A 15388-nucleotide genomic window follows, 5' to 3' on the forward strand; every position below is an offset into this window, starting at 1 on the left:
GGCAGGTCCGGCGGGCGCGAGGCGGCGGCGGCGGCGGCGGCCCGAGCCCGGCCCAGCCTCGTCCCGCCCGGGGCCCGCCTGGCTGCGACCCCGACCCCGGCCGCGGTCCCGTCCTGCCCCGGCGCGCCGCGGCCTCGCCCGGCCCCCGCCCGGCGCCTCCCGAGGGAGCGGCGCTGCCGGCCAAGAGCGCAGGCCCGGCCATGACCGACTTCAAATTGGGCATCGTGCGGCTCGGCCGGGTGGCCGGGAAGGTGAGCGGCGCGGAGTGCGCGGCCGGCCCGTCTCGCCCGTCCTGGCCTCCGCGCGGGGCCGGGGGCCGGGGGCCGGGGCCGGGGCCGGGGGCGGTTGTGCGGGCGGCGGCCGGGGCGGGGGCGCGGAGCCCGGGGTGAGCCCTGGCGGGGCTGGGGGCGCTGCGCGGGCCCGACTGCCGGCCCCGCGCGGGTGCAGCTTCCTCCCGCGGGCCGGCGGGCGCGCACCTCGGCTCGGGGCGCACCTGGCCGCCCTCGGCCCTGCCCGCCCTCGGCCCTGCCCTGGCGCAGGTGGAAGCCGCGGCCCTGTCCCGAGCCGGGTGCGGGGATGCCGGGCCGGAGCCCTCCGCGTGGTGCCGGCGAGCCGGGGCCTAGTGCGGTGTCCGGGCTGCTGGTGCGGCCGCGCGGTTTAAACACAGCGCCCTTTCCAGGCGGCGCCACCTCCACACCCCTCGCCGAGGCGGGTCTGCTGTGGGCTCTGCGTGCCTCCAGTTCGCAGCGGGGCTTCGGGCTCGTGTTGCCGCCGCCAGGGCTTGGCCAGGTTAGGCTGAGCCTCAGGCTTAGAGCGGAGAGGCGGGAGCCTGGGTCCTGATGCTGCAGAGTCAGGGCCTTCCCCCGCTTCTCCTTACCCGGCCCTCACGTTTCACGATTGGGGCTGGGGCTTCCATGCCACCTGTGGGCACTGAGGCTTGGCGGTTTCGAGGAGCCACCTGTGCAGCTGCACCAGCCAGGCTCTTGCCTGGATGGGAGCCCTGTTCCCATCGCCAGCGGCTGCAGCTTTTCTGGTGGGAGACAGGAGCGGAGGCAGTGGCAGGCGGCGTCAGGTCAAACAGGTTCAGATCCCAGAAAAAAACTGTCAGGAGAGAGACTGCCCGGTTCCTGGAGCTGTTTCTGTTTCCTGCCCCTGCTCCAAGAGCACAGGCAGGGCCTACTGTGGAGGAGGCCTCCGCACCGGGGGAGGGTGGGCTCCCCAGTCAGGCCGGAGACCCGAGACCCCTTCCAACTCTGCCACTGATGGCATTGTCACCCTTACAGCTTTTCTTTGGAACATTTCGGGTGGATAAAAAGCTAAAAAGGGTAATTCAGTGAGCATCTCAGCTTAATAAACACACTCTAATCAAAACCTGGCTTTTCTGCCTCGGTCCCGGCCCCTCCCTCAGCCCAGTGAGGTCGTCTCTGCCTAGGTGTATCGGCGCGTTAAATGTTGGGTGCCACTGTTGGGTTAGGCCTGCGAGGATGAGGCCTGATACCGGCTCCTCTGGCCCAGACTAACGCGGGCATCTGGCTGGTCACCGGTCTGCCTGCGTTTTTGCACGGACGGCACGCCCCCAGAGGGCATAATGAGCCCCCCATTTGCTGAGCTGCCTTCCTCTGAGGAGGCCCGTGGTTACTTCCTACTTCACAGGAAAATGCAGCAGGCTCCTGCCTGTTACGGGTTATAAGACTACGGCACTTCACGCAGATCCCAAATGTGATGGTTTGAAACATGTGGTTACTTTCCAGACCAAATACACGCTGATCGACGAGCAGGACATCCCGCTGGTAGAGAGCTACTCCTTTGAGGTAAGTGAGGATGGCTGTTCCCTCCCCTGGTGCTTGTGGTCAGTGCTCAGGAGGGTCATGAGGAGCTCTCTGCCCTGTGCCGCAAGAGCAGGCAGCCCCACAAGTGGACATCTCGTGCTGGCCTGTGAGCCCGGAGCCCTCGGCTGCCACATCCAGCGTTGGGCCTGCAGACCCTCCTGCCGCTGCTGCCAGAGCCCTCGCAGCCTGGTGACAAGGCCTTTCCTCACGTTCACCCAGCCTGCCAGCTCTTCTTGAAAGCAAATAGCATGTTCTCACATTTGTGAGCCTGTCACGTGGGCCATGTCTGTCAGCTTGGACGACCCTGCTCCTTAGAGCTGGCCACCTCTGCTCGGCCCGCCCTAGCAGCCCCTCCAGGCTGCCTAGGTGCCTCCCGTTCTCTGCTCTCACGGGGTCTTCCTGCCTCTTCCCAGCTTCCGTTCCTGCCACTGAGCTCGGCCCCCCTCACCACGCTTTTCTCTGTACCCCACACATTCGCAGTCGTGACTTGTCCAGGGGTTTCTCCATCTCACTGCATTGTGGGCTTTTTTTAAGGGTAGGAAAATGTATTGAACAGAAGCGTGGTGGGGGGACACCCTGGGCCTGGGGCCATGTGCCTGTGGGAAGCGCCACACTCCCCAGGGTCTCAGGGACAGGGCTGGCATTTGTCCCTCAGGCTTGCCTATTTCATGTGGGTTTTCTAAGAGGGATTTGAGGTGTTGCTGAGAATTGGAGGCTTTTTAACAACTCTTTTCCTTGTTCCTTCTCAGGCCCGAATGGAAGTGGATGCAGATGGAAATGGCGCTAAGATATTTGCCTATGCCTTTGACAAGAACCGAGGAAGGGGCTCTGGGAGACTCCTTCATGAGCTGCTGTGGTGGGTGTTTCCAAGCCGCCTCTGCCCCCTGCCACAGGGCTCCTGGGAGAGCTCTGATAGCACGGGGCGCCTGGAGCCCCCTGCTCCGCTGAGGCCCTGCCTCGCCTTCCCTGAATCTTGCAGTTATTTTTGTGTCCTTTGCCACCAACCCAGAGGAATGATGATTTGTATATCGCACTTCCAAACACAAAGTGGACTTTATGCTGGGCGCTTGCCCGGGACCGGTGGCTGCTGGAGGGAGAGTGGGGTTGCTCCCCTTGCTGGGTCCTCGCTGAGCCCCCCAGTGTGCATGGTAGGGGCCACTCAGATGGGGAGCTGTCTTGAGGCATCTGCTCAGTGGTTTTGGGTTCCAGCCTTAACTCTGCTCCTAAGGCCCGGGGCCGGGTCCTCTCTGTGTCCCTGTCCTGTTTGGGCCACAGACCAGGTGCGTGGCTTCCTCTCGGCAGTTTCTGCCTGAGGCACCCTCATCTGTAGGAGCAGGGCCCGATCAGATCATATGGCTGATACTTCTTCCTGGAAGGACTTTGATGCCTGAGCAGAAATACCTGTGAGGGTGGGCGGCGGCAATGCAGGGCACTGTCTGTTTCTAGGGAGCGGCACCGGGGGGGCGTGGCCCCGGGCTTCCAGGTGGTGCACCTCAACGCCGTGACTGTGGACAATCGCCTGGATAACCTGCAGTTGGTGCCGTGGGGCTGGCGGCCCAAGGCCGAGGAGACCTCCAGCAAACAGAGGTGGGTTTTCTCAGGGCCTGGTGAGGCCGGCAGAGGGGCCTTTTGAGGAAGGCCGCCTTCAAAGCTCTCGTTTAGAAGAGGGTCTCATGGGCCGGGCGTGGTGGCTCAAGCCTGTAATCCCAGCACTTTGGGAGGCCGAGGCGGGTGGATCACGAGGTCAAGAGATCAAGACCATCCTGGTCAACACGGTGAAACCCTGTCTCTACTAAAACTACAAAAAATTAGCTGGGCACGGTGGTGCGTGCCTGTAATCCCAGCTACTCAGGAGGCTGAGGCAGGAGAACTGCCTGAACCCAGGCGGTGGAGGTTGCGGTGAGCCGAGATCGCGCCATTGCACTCCAGCCTGGGTAACAAGAGCGAAACTCCGTCTCAAAAAAAAAAGGAAGAGGGTCTCATGTTCTTCCTTTGAGCCCTGATGCTTCTGTGTGTTTGGGACTTTCATTGATTTTCCCCAAAGCGTGGAATGCTCCTGTTCTTCATGGGAGTGGGAAGGATCTTGATAGTGTGTTTCTGCGTGGGTCTTCTGCTAACTGGCCTGGGAGCCTCCCATTAGCTGGTGTGGTGAAGTGGGGAGGAGGGCTGCCAGCTCCAGGGCAGGGCCAGCATGGGACCCGGTGGGAGTGGGGCTCCCAAACCCCTGGAAGGCATCAGCCTTCTTTCCTCACCTCAGGGTTCCTTCTGCGCACACAGATAGCTCGGTCTCTTTATCGTGTTCTTTTGCTAAACAGTTTTCCTTAAGCAAATGTTTAAAGTGGAGGATACGTGGTTCCCACCTGCGTGTGGTCCTGAGAGCAGTGCTTTGCGTGGGCTTCCCACGTGGGAGGGCAGTTCCTGCTGTCCCAGTACCAGCCGGGCTGTGAACTTCGTGGAGCCCTTGGGAAGAGCTGAGAGACCACCGGAGGATGGGGGTCTCCAGCCACGCATGCTCACTGACATGCTCCCCGGGTCCCCTGGGGCTTCTGGGCAGCCTTTCCTGGTGCAGGCAGTGCTGACTGCCCTAGCAGACAGAACCTGGCAGGTTATCAGCAACGCTGGTAAGGTTTAGGGTTGGGGGCTGGGCGATGGTTGGGGGCTGTGGGGGGAGTCTTTGCAGTTATCACCTCAGGGTCATGCCAGAGCCCTGTGCAGCCAAGGTGGAGACAGTGGGACACCTGGCAGACTGGTTGGTGATGTGGGGACAGTCCCCAGGCCTGCAAATACCACCCTCAAGTTGCTGTTCCTGCCACCCTGGAGGGAGTCCCACAAGTCCTTCTCATCCCTCTGCACTGGCCTCGCGGGATAAAGGCAGAGCCTGCAAGTGTCCGTCGTTCTTCTTGGGCTGGTGGCCTTTTTCCCTGTTGTGTTTATTTCATTTTATTAATTAGTTTTAGACATGGGTCTCACTATGTTGCCCAGGTTGCTCTCAAACTCCTGGCTTCAGGGAATCCTCCTGCCTCCGCCTCTTTTTTTTTTTTTTTTTTTTTTTTTTTTTGAGACGGAGTCTCGCTCTGTTGCCCAGGCCGGAGTGCAGTAGGAAGACCTTGGCTCACTGCAGCTTCCGCCTGCCGGGTTCAAGCGATTCTCCTGCCTCGGCCTTCCTAGTAGCTGGGATTACAGGCGCCCTCCACCATGCCTGGCTAATTTTTGTATTTTTAGTAGAGACAGGGTTTCACTACGTTGACCAGGCTGGTCTTGAACTCCTAATCTCAAGTGATCTGCCCGCTTCAGCGTCCCAAAGTGTTGGGATTACAGGCGTGAGCCACTGTGCCCGACACATCTCAGCCTCTTGAGTAGCTGGAATTACAGGCGCTCACCACCACGCCCGGTCCCTGCTGTGATATTAAGAATTTTGATTCTTCTCTCATACTGCTTGTGAGTGAAGCCAACCTTCTTATGGTTGTTGAATGGGATTTTTATTCTTTTGGGGATTATGTTGGTCGGAGTTGCAAGAAACAGAACTTAATTTAGCTGAAACAAAAACAGCACATTTCGGTGTCCTGACTGAAATGTGGAGAGCTGGGGACGCTGCTGCCTCCACCCTGTGCCCCCAGTCCCTGCACCTGTACAGCGAAGCAGGTGCCCTGTTGTGGGGAAGCCCTGGGACGAACTGTGGTTAGCTTGCTTCGAATCACTTTTCTACGTGAAATCAGAGTTGGGTCATCCATGGGGAGGGAGGGGTGCCTGGCAGGCAGAGTGGCATCCCCGGCATTTCCCGTTGGGTCGTGTGCACTGCTACCTGCTCAGCGTTGAGGCTGGGCTGGGCCCTCCCCGACTCCGCACGTTCCCCCACTGCCCACCACTCCATGTGGCAGTGGCAGGCGTGTCTGCCGTGGTAGGGCTCATTTCAGCTGGTTCTCAGTAAGACTCGGTCCAGCCAGCCTGCGACTGAACGTTACCTTGAATCCTCACAGCCCTCTTCGGAGTCAGGAGAGGCGCTAACTGCTGTTAAGAACACCCGTTTGGAAAGAGGGCATTAGGCTGATGTTCCTGTGGCCATGCCAGGACCAGTGGCGCTGGAGCTGCCACCTTGCATAACCCTGTGCTGCGGGAGGTGGGCCTGGGGTGGCTCAGGACTGATGAAGCTTGGGCATCTTTGGTTTGCCAACATGGGGCTTTAGAACTCGGCAGGTGTTGGGCCGCATGCTGTCAGCACCCCAGGTCACGAGCAGAAGTCAGAGCTAGCCAGTGTGGGCCTGTCGTCCTGGGTGGCTGGGTGCTGTGTCCTGGTTCCCGGCTTGTGGCCTTCCTGTGGTTTGGCTCTTTGTGGTGGGGTCACCCTGTCTTTGTCAGGCCTGGGCTATTGTTCTGTTTTCCTGGCATTGTGTCAGCTTGGCACCCACAAAAGGGGCCTCTTGGCAAAGGAGTTTTCCTCCTCTTCTGTCTTCAGAAGCCACCACTGTCTGAAACTTGCCTCTGTCTGGTGGGACCTCACCAGCATCTTCCCATGTCCCGACCCTTCCCCCTTTTAACACGTCTCCTCAGGGTCTGGCCTCAGAGAACTGCGTTGTTGCGGGTGGTTTAGGCAGCTCCTAAATTTACGCCGTGATGCAGCAGGATGGGGCTGCCCACATGTGCTCTGAGCAGCTGGTGCTTGTTCCAGGGTCTGTTCCATACAGCACATGCCTTGGAGACTCCGTTCTCGGTAGGACTCTCCCGTTGTAAGCATCTGGCCTGCTCAAGCAGGAGGAGTCTTCAGACGGATGTAGGGCAGCTCCTGGCACAGACAGGGAAGTGGACCAACGGGGCAGTGTTGGGTACCTCTGCAGGCCAAGGGCAAGGAGAGGGGCTGCCTCGATAGGCGCAGGGACCTGAGCTGGGCGCTGCCTCCTGCCTCCTGCGTGCTGGGGAGAGGGTGACAGATGAGGCCGTGCTTCTGGGTTAGTGGGAAGGCGAGACACAGTATGACTGCCTCTGGTGGTGGAAAGCGCATGCAGCAGGGATGGGCGTCCCGGGCAGGGTGGCACTCCAGAGGTGCCACGTGGTCCGCCGTGTGCTGCCTGTTTGGCCAGAGCGCACTGAAGTGTCTGCGTCTGTCTTTAAGGGAGCAAAGCTTGTACTGGCTTGCAATTCAGCAGCTGCCTACAGACCCCATAGAAGAGCAGTTTCCTGTCCTCAACGTGACCCGGTACTACAACGCCAACGGGGACGTGGTGGAGGAGGAGGAGAATTCCTGCACCTACTATGAGTGCCACTACCCGCCCTGCACGGTGATCGAGAAGCAGGTGGGTGTCCTCTCCCCTGTAGCCCAGCCTTGCTTTGGGGTCTTGTCCTCCCACCCCAGGGCCCATCCCCGGAGACCTCTTAGCCGCTCGTGGGCTTTTCCGCCAGGTGGTCTCCCTTTGCCATTGTGCCAGCCTGACCAGAGCCCAGGCCCCCAGCCTTGGTATTCTGCTGGGTCCGTCAGATTGTCTGTGAGATGGACCTTGCCCCGCACTGCATCGCTGGCACGACGGTGACGCTGCAGGTGTTCTGTATTTCAGCTCCGGGAGTTCAACATCTGCGGGCGCTGCCAGGTGGCCCGGTACTGTGGCTCCCAGTGTCAGCAGAAGGACTGGCCGGCCCACAAGAAACACTGTCGGGAGAGGAAGCGTCCCTTCCAGCATGAGCTCGAGCCGGAGCGATGACGGGCGGGGCAGCCGCACACAGTCGCAGCCCCCGGGCTCTGCCCTGGGCACAGCAGAGACAAACTCGTGGTTGAACCTGGAGGTGCCGAAAAAGCCAGCTGCAGGCCCGGGACGGCCGCCGTGAGACTCCCGACGTTACAGGCAGTCTGTGTGGGCACAGCGCCCTCAGTGTTCATCCCCAGCAGGGACAGGAGGAGGCTCCACCGGGACGGTTCTCATTATTTATATGTTAATATGTTTGTAAACTCATGTACAGTTTTTTTTGGGGGGAGGCAATGGGAAGGGTAGAAATTACAAATAGAATCTTTTGCTGTAATCCTTGAATGGCAAATGGTCAGGCCACGTGTCTAAAAACTGTCCTGTAGCTGCAGCTTCGCCCCACGGAGCGCGGCCTGCACGGGAGTTGTGTCCACAGAGGCAAAGTAAAGGGGTGGAATCGTCTGGCGTCTCGGCCGTTCTCTGCTCCGCCTCCCTCTGGTGCTGCTTAGGGTGAGGTCATTGTGAGTGGAGCTGAGTCCTTGTGGGTGTGGGGCAGGAGGACCTGGCCTTGCTCCTCATGTGCCCTCTGTGAAGCGGGTGAGCTCAGACCTTCCTGAGTCCAGCAGGAAGTGTGAGTGGAACGCTGTCCTTGTCTTGCACAGGACTGGTGGGGCGCTGTCGGCTGCCCACTGTTTTATTGGGTGTGGGATGCTCCAGACGCTGACGTTGCTTAGCTCTTGTCTGATGTATGCGTGAAGTGCCTGGGAGCTCGTCAGTGACAGCTGCTGCCCGGAAGAATCCACAGGGCAGCCGGGTGTGGTGGCCCACGCACTTTGGGAGGCCAAGGTGGACGAATCACAAGGTCAGGAGTTTGAGACAAGCCTGGCCAGCCTGGTGAAACTCCATCTCTACTAAAAAATACAAAAAGTTAGCTGGGCATGGTGGCACATGCCTGTAATCCTAGCTACTCGGGAGGCTGAGGCAGGAGAATCACTGAACCCAGGAGGCGGTGTTTGAAGTGAGCCGAGATTGAGCCGCTGCACTCCAGCCTGGGCGGCAGTGCAAGACTCCGTCTGAAAAAGAATCCACAGGCATGTGCAGGAGGCCTGCTACAGATGAGGGAGGGTGCTGGGCAGTCGGGGTGGGGTGAGGGCTACACTCCTCCGTCCCTCTGCAGGGCTGCGGCCTCCAGGGTCCACCGTCTGTCCTTGGGGGAGCCCCAGGTGTCTGGGGTTGGTCAGCATCTTGTACTCATAGAGCTGCTCAGGGAAACAAGTCAGGCTGTGTGGCCGGGATCCTGCCAGTCTCTAGGTGCACCCAGCCACCCACTCAGAGGCCTTCTTGGGAGCTAGGAGCCTGGCCAGTCCAACTCTGCCCTGTCTGGTCTGGTCCTGGCCGCCCCGACCCTGTGTTCCCGCAGGTTCCTGCTACACTCCCCCCTCTTGAAGCTCCTCTGCCGCACTCCAGGACACCCTGTGTGTTCTCAACCCCTGGCTGGGTTGGCCTTAGCTTCTCTGGCAGTACCCTGGGGCCTCCTGAAGAACAGGACAGCTGAAAACAGGCAATAGCAGCAAACCCCGCAGGATTTCCCGGAGCTGAGAGAACCGCACGTGTTTGTGTCACGAGAAGCCTCCTTTTTTGCTGTGAAGGTCAGGGACATCTGAGCAGGTGAAAGCTCTCAGGGAGGGGGACCTAAGTGTCCCCAGAGATGTTGGGTCAGCAGCTTGGGGTTTGGGGCAATCTTCCGGCCTGGAGCCGCACGTGCCCTCAGGCAGCCTGCTTTCAAATGGAGAGTCAGGATGGGAACAGACTGCAGGCTGTGTCCCGGGGAATGGCCACATCGCCCCCTGACCAGCAGAGGCTGCCTTGTCTGGCAGTCATCAGAAATGCACTGAAAAGCACCCAGGGCCTCCCACTTGTGAGACACCACAGCGGGGAAGGGGGCGATGCAGGTTCTCAGTTTGTGTGTGGCAGCTCCAGGCCTCACTCCGACAGGTGCCAATGTGAAGGTGGGATGGGCCCCACGACCGCTTCCCTTCTCTTATCTGATATCCATCCCCTGGTCGTCTTTCCCCTTCCGTGGTCCTGACTTCTTGGTCTTTGTAGCCAAGTACCTAAGACGTTCTGAGGACATCCAGATGGCTGCAATGTGGGGCTGGCTTCCAGCTCGTTTGCAGTGTGGTGCGTTGGGGTGCTTGGCCTGGGCACTCTCCCTCCCACGTAGAGGTGTGTGGCTGAGGCCCTTTGGGAACGCCCTGCTGCGTTCTGGGCCAGCCTTGTCGGCGCCTCTGCCGCAATCTGAGCTGCTGTCTGTCCGCACTGAAGGCCCGAGGCTGAACACCCACCCAGGCTCCGTAAATTTCAGTCAAGTCCGCTTTAGCTTCCTGGAGCTGCCACAACAAAGCAGCACAAGGCGCTGTGCAGCCTGAAGCAGCAGGAATTCACCGTCTGGGCTTTGGAGGCCAGAGCCTCAGATGGAGGTGTGGGGACGGGCCCTCCCGCCAGGGCCTGGCCTGCCTCCTGTGGTCAGCTTTCCTTTCTGCAGACTCCAGCTCCACGGGGTCAGGGCCCTCCCTAGGACCTTGTTTCAACTCTCCCTTCTGAGAGCCCGTTTGCCAAGGATGCGCTCTGAGGTGCCAGGGTCTTCAGCCTGTCGGGGCCGAGGGGTTCTCCCTGCCCGCTGCACAAGGACAGACCATGGATCGCAGTAAAGAAAAAGTCTGGTAGATCCGGGCCGGCCAGGCCTCGTGGGAGCTGGAGTCCATCCTCAGATCTTGTCCAGAGCTCCCAGGTTAGGGGTTTTTCTTTTTTTCTTTTTTTTTTTTTTAGACAGAGGCTTACTCTTTCACCAGGCGCCAGGCTGGAGTGCAGTGGTGCAACCTCGGCTCACCGCAACCTCCGCCTCCCGGGTTCAAGCAATTCTCCTGCCTCAGCCTCCCGAGTAGCTGGGACCACAGGCGTGTGCCACCACGTCCAGCTAATTTTTTTGTATTTTTAGTAGAGACGGGGTTTCACTATGTTGGCCAGGATGGTCTCGATCTCTTGACCTCGTGATCCGCCCGCCTCGGCTTCCCGAAGTGCTGGGATTACAGGCATGAGCCACCGCGCCCGGCCGGTTAGGGGTTTTTCAAAGGCAGTTCTGGGGGAAGGGGTGGGGTGGCCAGGCGGCAGGTGCTGAGAATCCCGGGGCGCAGCCGTCCTCCTGCCGAGCCGCTTCTGGGGGGCCCAGATGCCGCCTCGGGGTGCTGGGGGCCCCTCCGCGTTGCGAAGGCGCGGATTCCGGGGCAAGGCGTCACATCGTCTGAAGTCGGCGCGGCCCGAGGCCCAGGAGCAGCCGGGAGGGCGCCACGCGGTGCGCTTGCGCAGCTTGCCGTTGGGGTTTCCTCCCTGACGGGATTTTTGCAAAGGCGGCTTCGAACCTGCGGCCCTGTCTCGAACGTGCCGTCTCCAAAACCGCTCTGCAGAGGCGCAGTGCGCCCGGCGCCTGGAGCCCGCCGCGGTCCGCCGGCCGACAGGGGGCGCAGGAGCCTGGCCTCCCGGGGGAGTCCGCGGCGGCCGACGCCCGCCCGGATGTCCCGCCCCGGCGCGCCGGAAGGAATCGCGAGAGGCGGCTGCGGGGACTCGAGGGAGAGGCCGCCCGCGCTGACGGTGTCTCGGAGCATCCGCGCTCGTGCCGCCGGCCCCGCCGACCCGCCTCTACCGCCGGCCGGATGACGGGCGCTTGCGCCCTGCAGACGGTGGACACCGAGCTGACTGCGGACGCGGTGGAGTGGTGCCCGCTGCGAGGCCTCCGGCACCTGCTGGCGTGCGGAACCTACCAGCTGCGGCGTGCGGACGAGCCCGCCGGCCCCCAGAGCGAGGTGCGCACGCCCCGGCTGGGGAGGGGGCGGCGGGGCGGCCACGGGGTGGAGGCCGACGGGCGCGCGGGGCCGCGCGGGAGGGAAGCGGCCATGCCGGCCCCTCCGCCGGGACGGAGGTCGGACGCAGCCACATGGTTCTTTTTTTGAGGCCAGGTCTTGCCGTGTCACCCAGGCTGGAGGGCAGCCTCGGACTCGGGGCTCGGGGCTCGGGGCAGCCTCGCACCCCGGGCCCTGCGCAGCCGGGCCGCAGGCACGCGCCCCCGCCCCGGCCGGCTGCAGAATTGGAGAGCAGAACGTCTTCTGTATGCGGGTGTGGCTCAGGCTGATGGATGGCGCGTACAGTGAAGAGAAACTGGGGATTATACCTTAACTTCTGGGAGGTACATGTTAGGGTGCAAACTGGGCGCCGGAACGACAGGCCCAAGTCAGGGCCGTCCCAGGCAGGCTGGGCCCTGTGCTCACCCTGGCCGCGGCCGGGCGCTGTGGGCCGGCTTAGAAGGAGCCTTTACTCGGTCCAGGAGCGTTCGTTCACCTGCCCATTCATCACACACAGGAAAATAGACATTTCTCCAGCTCAGGACACCGGCGCCTCTCCTTCCAGGCAGAATGCCGCCCCGTCCGTCATCACAAACCTTTGAGTTCCTTGGGTCCCTTTTCCCATCGCTTGGGTTCCTTGGTGTCTTGGCGTAATCAGAGAATACCTCTGCGTTTTTTATAGGGTGGAATGGAAGTTGAGGAGCCTCAGATCCGTTTAGGTCGTCTCTTCCTGTACCGTTTCAACGAGAACAACAACTCTACTCACCCTCTGGTCGAGGTCCAAAGAAAAGATACTTCTGCAATCCTGGACATGAAATGGTACAACTGTGGTAATCGCACTTGGCCTAGAATTTGTCACGAGTAGCCAGTCAGTCACTTAATGAGGGGAGCCTGATGCCGGGTAGACTTCAAGGAGACAGGGATTGTGTGTCAACTTCGGATTTGTTTCTTTGCTGCCCTGCTTCCGTCCCACTTGGGCAGTGCTTTACGTGGGGCTGATTTCTTTTGCCATGTTCCAGTCGGGGAAGCGATGGGAGTTTTCTGACCTCATAAGCTGGGGCATCTTTTGTTTGAGAACACAATTGTAGGCTCTAGCCCAGTTTTGGAGCTGATATTTTTATGTTTTTAAAATTTATTTAATTATTATTATTATTTTTTATTTTGAGATGGAGACTTGCTCTGTCGCCAGGCTGGAGTGCAGTGGCGCAATCTTGGCTCACTGCAACCTCCCCCTCCTGGGTTCAAGCAGTTCTCCTGCCTCAGCCTCTCTCCAATAGCTGAGATTGCAGGTGTCTTCCACCACGCCCAGCTACTTTTTGCTTAGTTTTTTTGTTTGTTTGTTTTTGAGAAGGAGTTTTGCTCTTGTTGCCCAGGCTAGCATGCAGTGGCATGCTCTTGGCTCACTGCAGGCTCCACGCCTCAGGCTGAAGCGATTCTCCTGCCTCAGCCTCCTGAGTAGCTGAGATTACATGCGCCCACAACCACACCTGGCTGATTTTGTATTTTTAGTAGAGATGAGGTTTCACTATGTTGATCAGACTGGTCTCAAACTTCTGACCTCAGGTGATCCACCCGCCTCGGCCTCCCACAGTGCTGGGATTGCAGGCGTGAGCCACCACGCCCGGCCTCAGGATAGTCTTAATGTCTTGATCCCATCAAAGTGCTGGGATTGCAGGCGTGAACCGCCGCGCCCGGCCTTATGTCGTATTCTTATTGTACCTTTTCTATATTTAGATACACGGCCACTTACCGTTGTGTGACACTTGCCTGCAGCAACATGCTGTAAGGTTTGTGGCCTAGGAGCAGTGGCCCCCACCATATAGTCAAGCTGTGTAGTAGGCTGTCCTGGCTGGGTTTGCGTGGAGTGCAGCCCCGTTGTTAAGTGAAGCATGAGTGATGGCCGGATGCACGGTGTGCTCCTGTGCTGCGCGCACCTCGGTGTGCTCATGGTGGGCCCTCTCCTCAGGTGTCACATCCCGGTAGCTGGACATGCCCTCTTGGGCTTGGCCGATGCGAGTGGATCTATACAGCTGCTCCGCCTGGCAGAATCTGAGGTCAGTGACTTGCACTTGCTCTGTGGGGTAGCAGGGACCTGAATAGAGCGTTGGATGGGGTGGCTGTGCTGATACAGACGTTTTCCTAAAACAACCTCTTTTCAATGGTGAACCATACGTAAACATTCTACGAGAGCACGGAGTCTGTTTTTAAGTTGTATTGGGTTCTACATCCAACTCCAAGACGAAGTCACCTCGTGTCAGCAGCAGAAGGGCTGAAGTGACATTCACCTGTTAGTGGATCTGGAAGTTCTCTAAGGAAAGCCTAGGCAGGCATTCTTGGATTGATGCTGGGGCTGCGAGTAGCAGTGAGCGTCCTGTGTAAAGATGGCGTTGCCCAGGGCCGGGCGCAGTGGCTCAAGCCTGTAATCCCAGCACTTTGGGAGGCCGAGGCAGGTGGATCACGAGGTCAAGAGATCGAGACCATCCTGGTCAACATGGTGAAACCCCGTCTCTACTAAAACTACAAAAAATTAGCTGGGCATGGTGGCACATGCCTGTAGTCCCAGCTACTCAGGAGGCTGAGGCAGGAGAATTGCCTGAACCCAGGAGGCGGAGGTTGCGGTGAGCCGAGATCGCGCCATTGCACTCCAGCCTGGGTAACAAGAGCGAAACTCCGTCTCAAAAAAAAAAAAAAAAAAAAAAAAGATGGCGTTGTCCACTGATTATTGGAAAAGAAAGCGTTTGAGTCCTGTGTGAGTTTTTCTGGGTTTCTCACAGTGATCCTGAGTCATACATTAGCAAAGTGACTTCATCTGATAGCTGGGAGAGGAGGGGGGATGTCACATAGTGGGGTGACCTGAAAGCCCGAGACCGTGCCGTCACTCTGATGCAGGTGCTGTAGTTGGGGCTGGGCCACAGGTCAGACCAGCCCTGTGTTCATGGCAACCCAAGGCCTGTGTAGAAAGGCCCTTGCTTCAGGCAGCTCAGAGCAGTCGCCCTGTCTTAGAAAGGAGGGAAAGAGCGGCCACAGGAAAGCTGTGGGCCCAAGAGAGGAGGCGTGAACCCAGGCAGGGCTTTGGTGCAATAGCCTGCTGGGAGCAGGGCCAGGTTATTTAGGAAATGAAATTTATGTAGCTCTGTGGAAAGAGCACTCACGCTCTCATGGCTACTTACAGCTTTTGAAGTGGAAACCAGAGGAGTTTCCCCATTGTCTGTCTTGGGAGGTGAGTGTGCAGCGCCCTGGAGGCCTGAGTGGGGAACCGTGCATGCCACTGTGGTCTGGAGCCTGCACAGGCGTCTCATAGCATCTAGAAGCGCAAGGACGCAAGTGGGCGGGAAAGGGTGGGAGACCGTGCCCCAGGATCAAGCCTGTGGGAAGGTCCTCCTCCAAGTGTGAGGAGTGTGGGCTCCAGTGTCCCCACGTCTTCCCAGTGCCTGGCCCATGGCAGGGTTTCAGGGTTAGGTGGAAGTGTGTCAGGGACTGATGCACTTCATCCACGTAGGGAGGAAATGAGGGAACCATGATTTCCCTGCAGGAGGGGTAGAGTCTTCTGGGGGCTCTGGGGGGGCTACTTCCCTTTGACGGAGTTCTTCCTTCTCCAGTAGAAGAGCGGCCACATGCTGGAGCCGTTGTCCAGCCTTGCCCTGGAGCAGCAGTGCCTGGCTTTGTCCCTAGATTGGTCTACTGGGAAAACTGGAAGGTAAGGGCCAGGCTTGGCCAGGGTCCATGAGTCTTTCTCTGAGGATCACTTCCACTTTTCATGCTAGAGAGCTCCAGCCACCTTTGGCCAGCCGCGACTGTGCTCCTGAGACCTGACATGATCACTGCCAGTCCTAATCTAAAAAAAGCTCCTGCATTTTAGTTATACAGCAATAGTATTTTTATCTAGAGAAGTCGATAAAGAGACTAGATCACAACCACTGCTGAGCTTGTCAAGACAAGCTCAGCAGTGGTTGTGATCTTTGCCAGCAAGTCTCTCTTTTTTTTTTTTTTTTTT

At 59.2% G+C, this 15388-nt stretch overlaps 2 protein-coding genes across 6 annotated transcripts in view; both read left to right on the forward strand.

The window, feature by feature from the left end:
• Positions 1 to 6: 6 nt before the first annotated feature.
• Positions 7 to 7960, forward strand: ZMYND19 (zinc finger MYND-type containing 19). Its single transcript, XM_032261891.1, has 6 exons — positions 7 to 251; positions 1752 to 1811; positions 2579 to 2685; positions 3276 to 3416; positions 6937 to 7117; positions 7376 to 7960. Exons 1-6 carry the CDS (start codon positions 201 to 203, stop codon positions 7517 to 7519), a joined length of 684 nt encoding a protein of 227 aa, XP_032117782.1. The 5' UTR covers positions 7 to 200; the 3' UTR covers positions 7520 to 7960.
• A 3138-nt stretch (positions 7961 to 11098) lies between these two features.
• Positions 11099 to 15388, forward strand: part of DPH7 (diphthamide biosynthesis 7) — a 10049-nt gene continuing 5759 nt past the window's right edge. The window contains exons 1-5 of one of the 5 annotated variants that reach the window (XM_032261892.1): positions 11099 to 11358; positions 12077 to 12213; positions 13361 to 13448; positions 14567 to 14614; positions 14997 to 15091. In XM_032261892.1, the coding sequence (XP_032117783.1) occupies positions 11209 to 11358; positions 12077 to 12213; positions 13361 to 13448; positions 14567 to 14614; positions 14997 to 15091 (518 nt within the window). In that variant the 5' untranslated portion in view covers positions 11099 to 11208. The remainder of the gene's footprint in view (positions 11359 to 12076; positions 12214 to 13360; positions 13449 to 14566; positions 14615 to 14996; positions 15092 to 15388) is intronic. The other 4 variants (XM_032261893.1, XM_032261894.1, XM_032261895.1 and 1 more) reach the window with 4 other exon arrangements.

Source organism: Sapajus apella, unplaced genomic scaffold, assembly GCF_009761245.1.
Source record: "Sapajus apella isolate SASKATOON/1434 unplaced genomic scaffold, GSC_monkey_1.0 scaffold126, whole genome shotgun sequence".
Lineage (NCBI taxonomy): Eukaryota > Metazoa > Chordata > Mammalia > Primates > Cebidae > Sapajus > Sapajus apella.

Bases quoted from the DNA above. Each gene is read 5' to 3' on its own strand.
- ZMYND19 (XM_032261891.1), top strand. From the start codon at position 201: ATGACCGACTTCAAATTGGGCATCGTGCGGCTCGGCCGGGTGGCCGGG. The intron at 252-1,751 runs GTGAGCGGCGCG...GTTACTTTCCAG, and splicing joins TCGGCCGGGTGGCCGGGAAG to ACCAAATACACGCTGATCGA. The intron at 3,417-6,936 runs GTGGGTTTTCTC...TCTGTCTTTAAG, and splicing joins GAGACCTCCAGCAAACAGAG to GGAGCAAAGCTTGTACTGGC.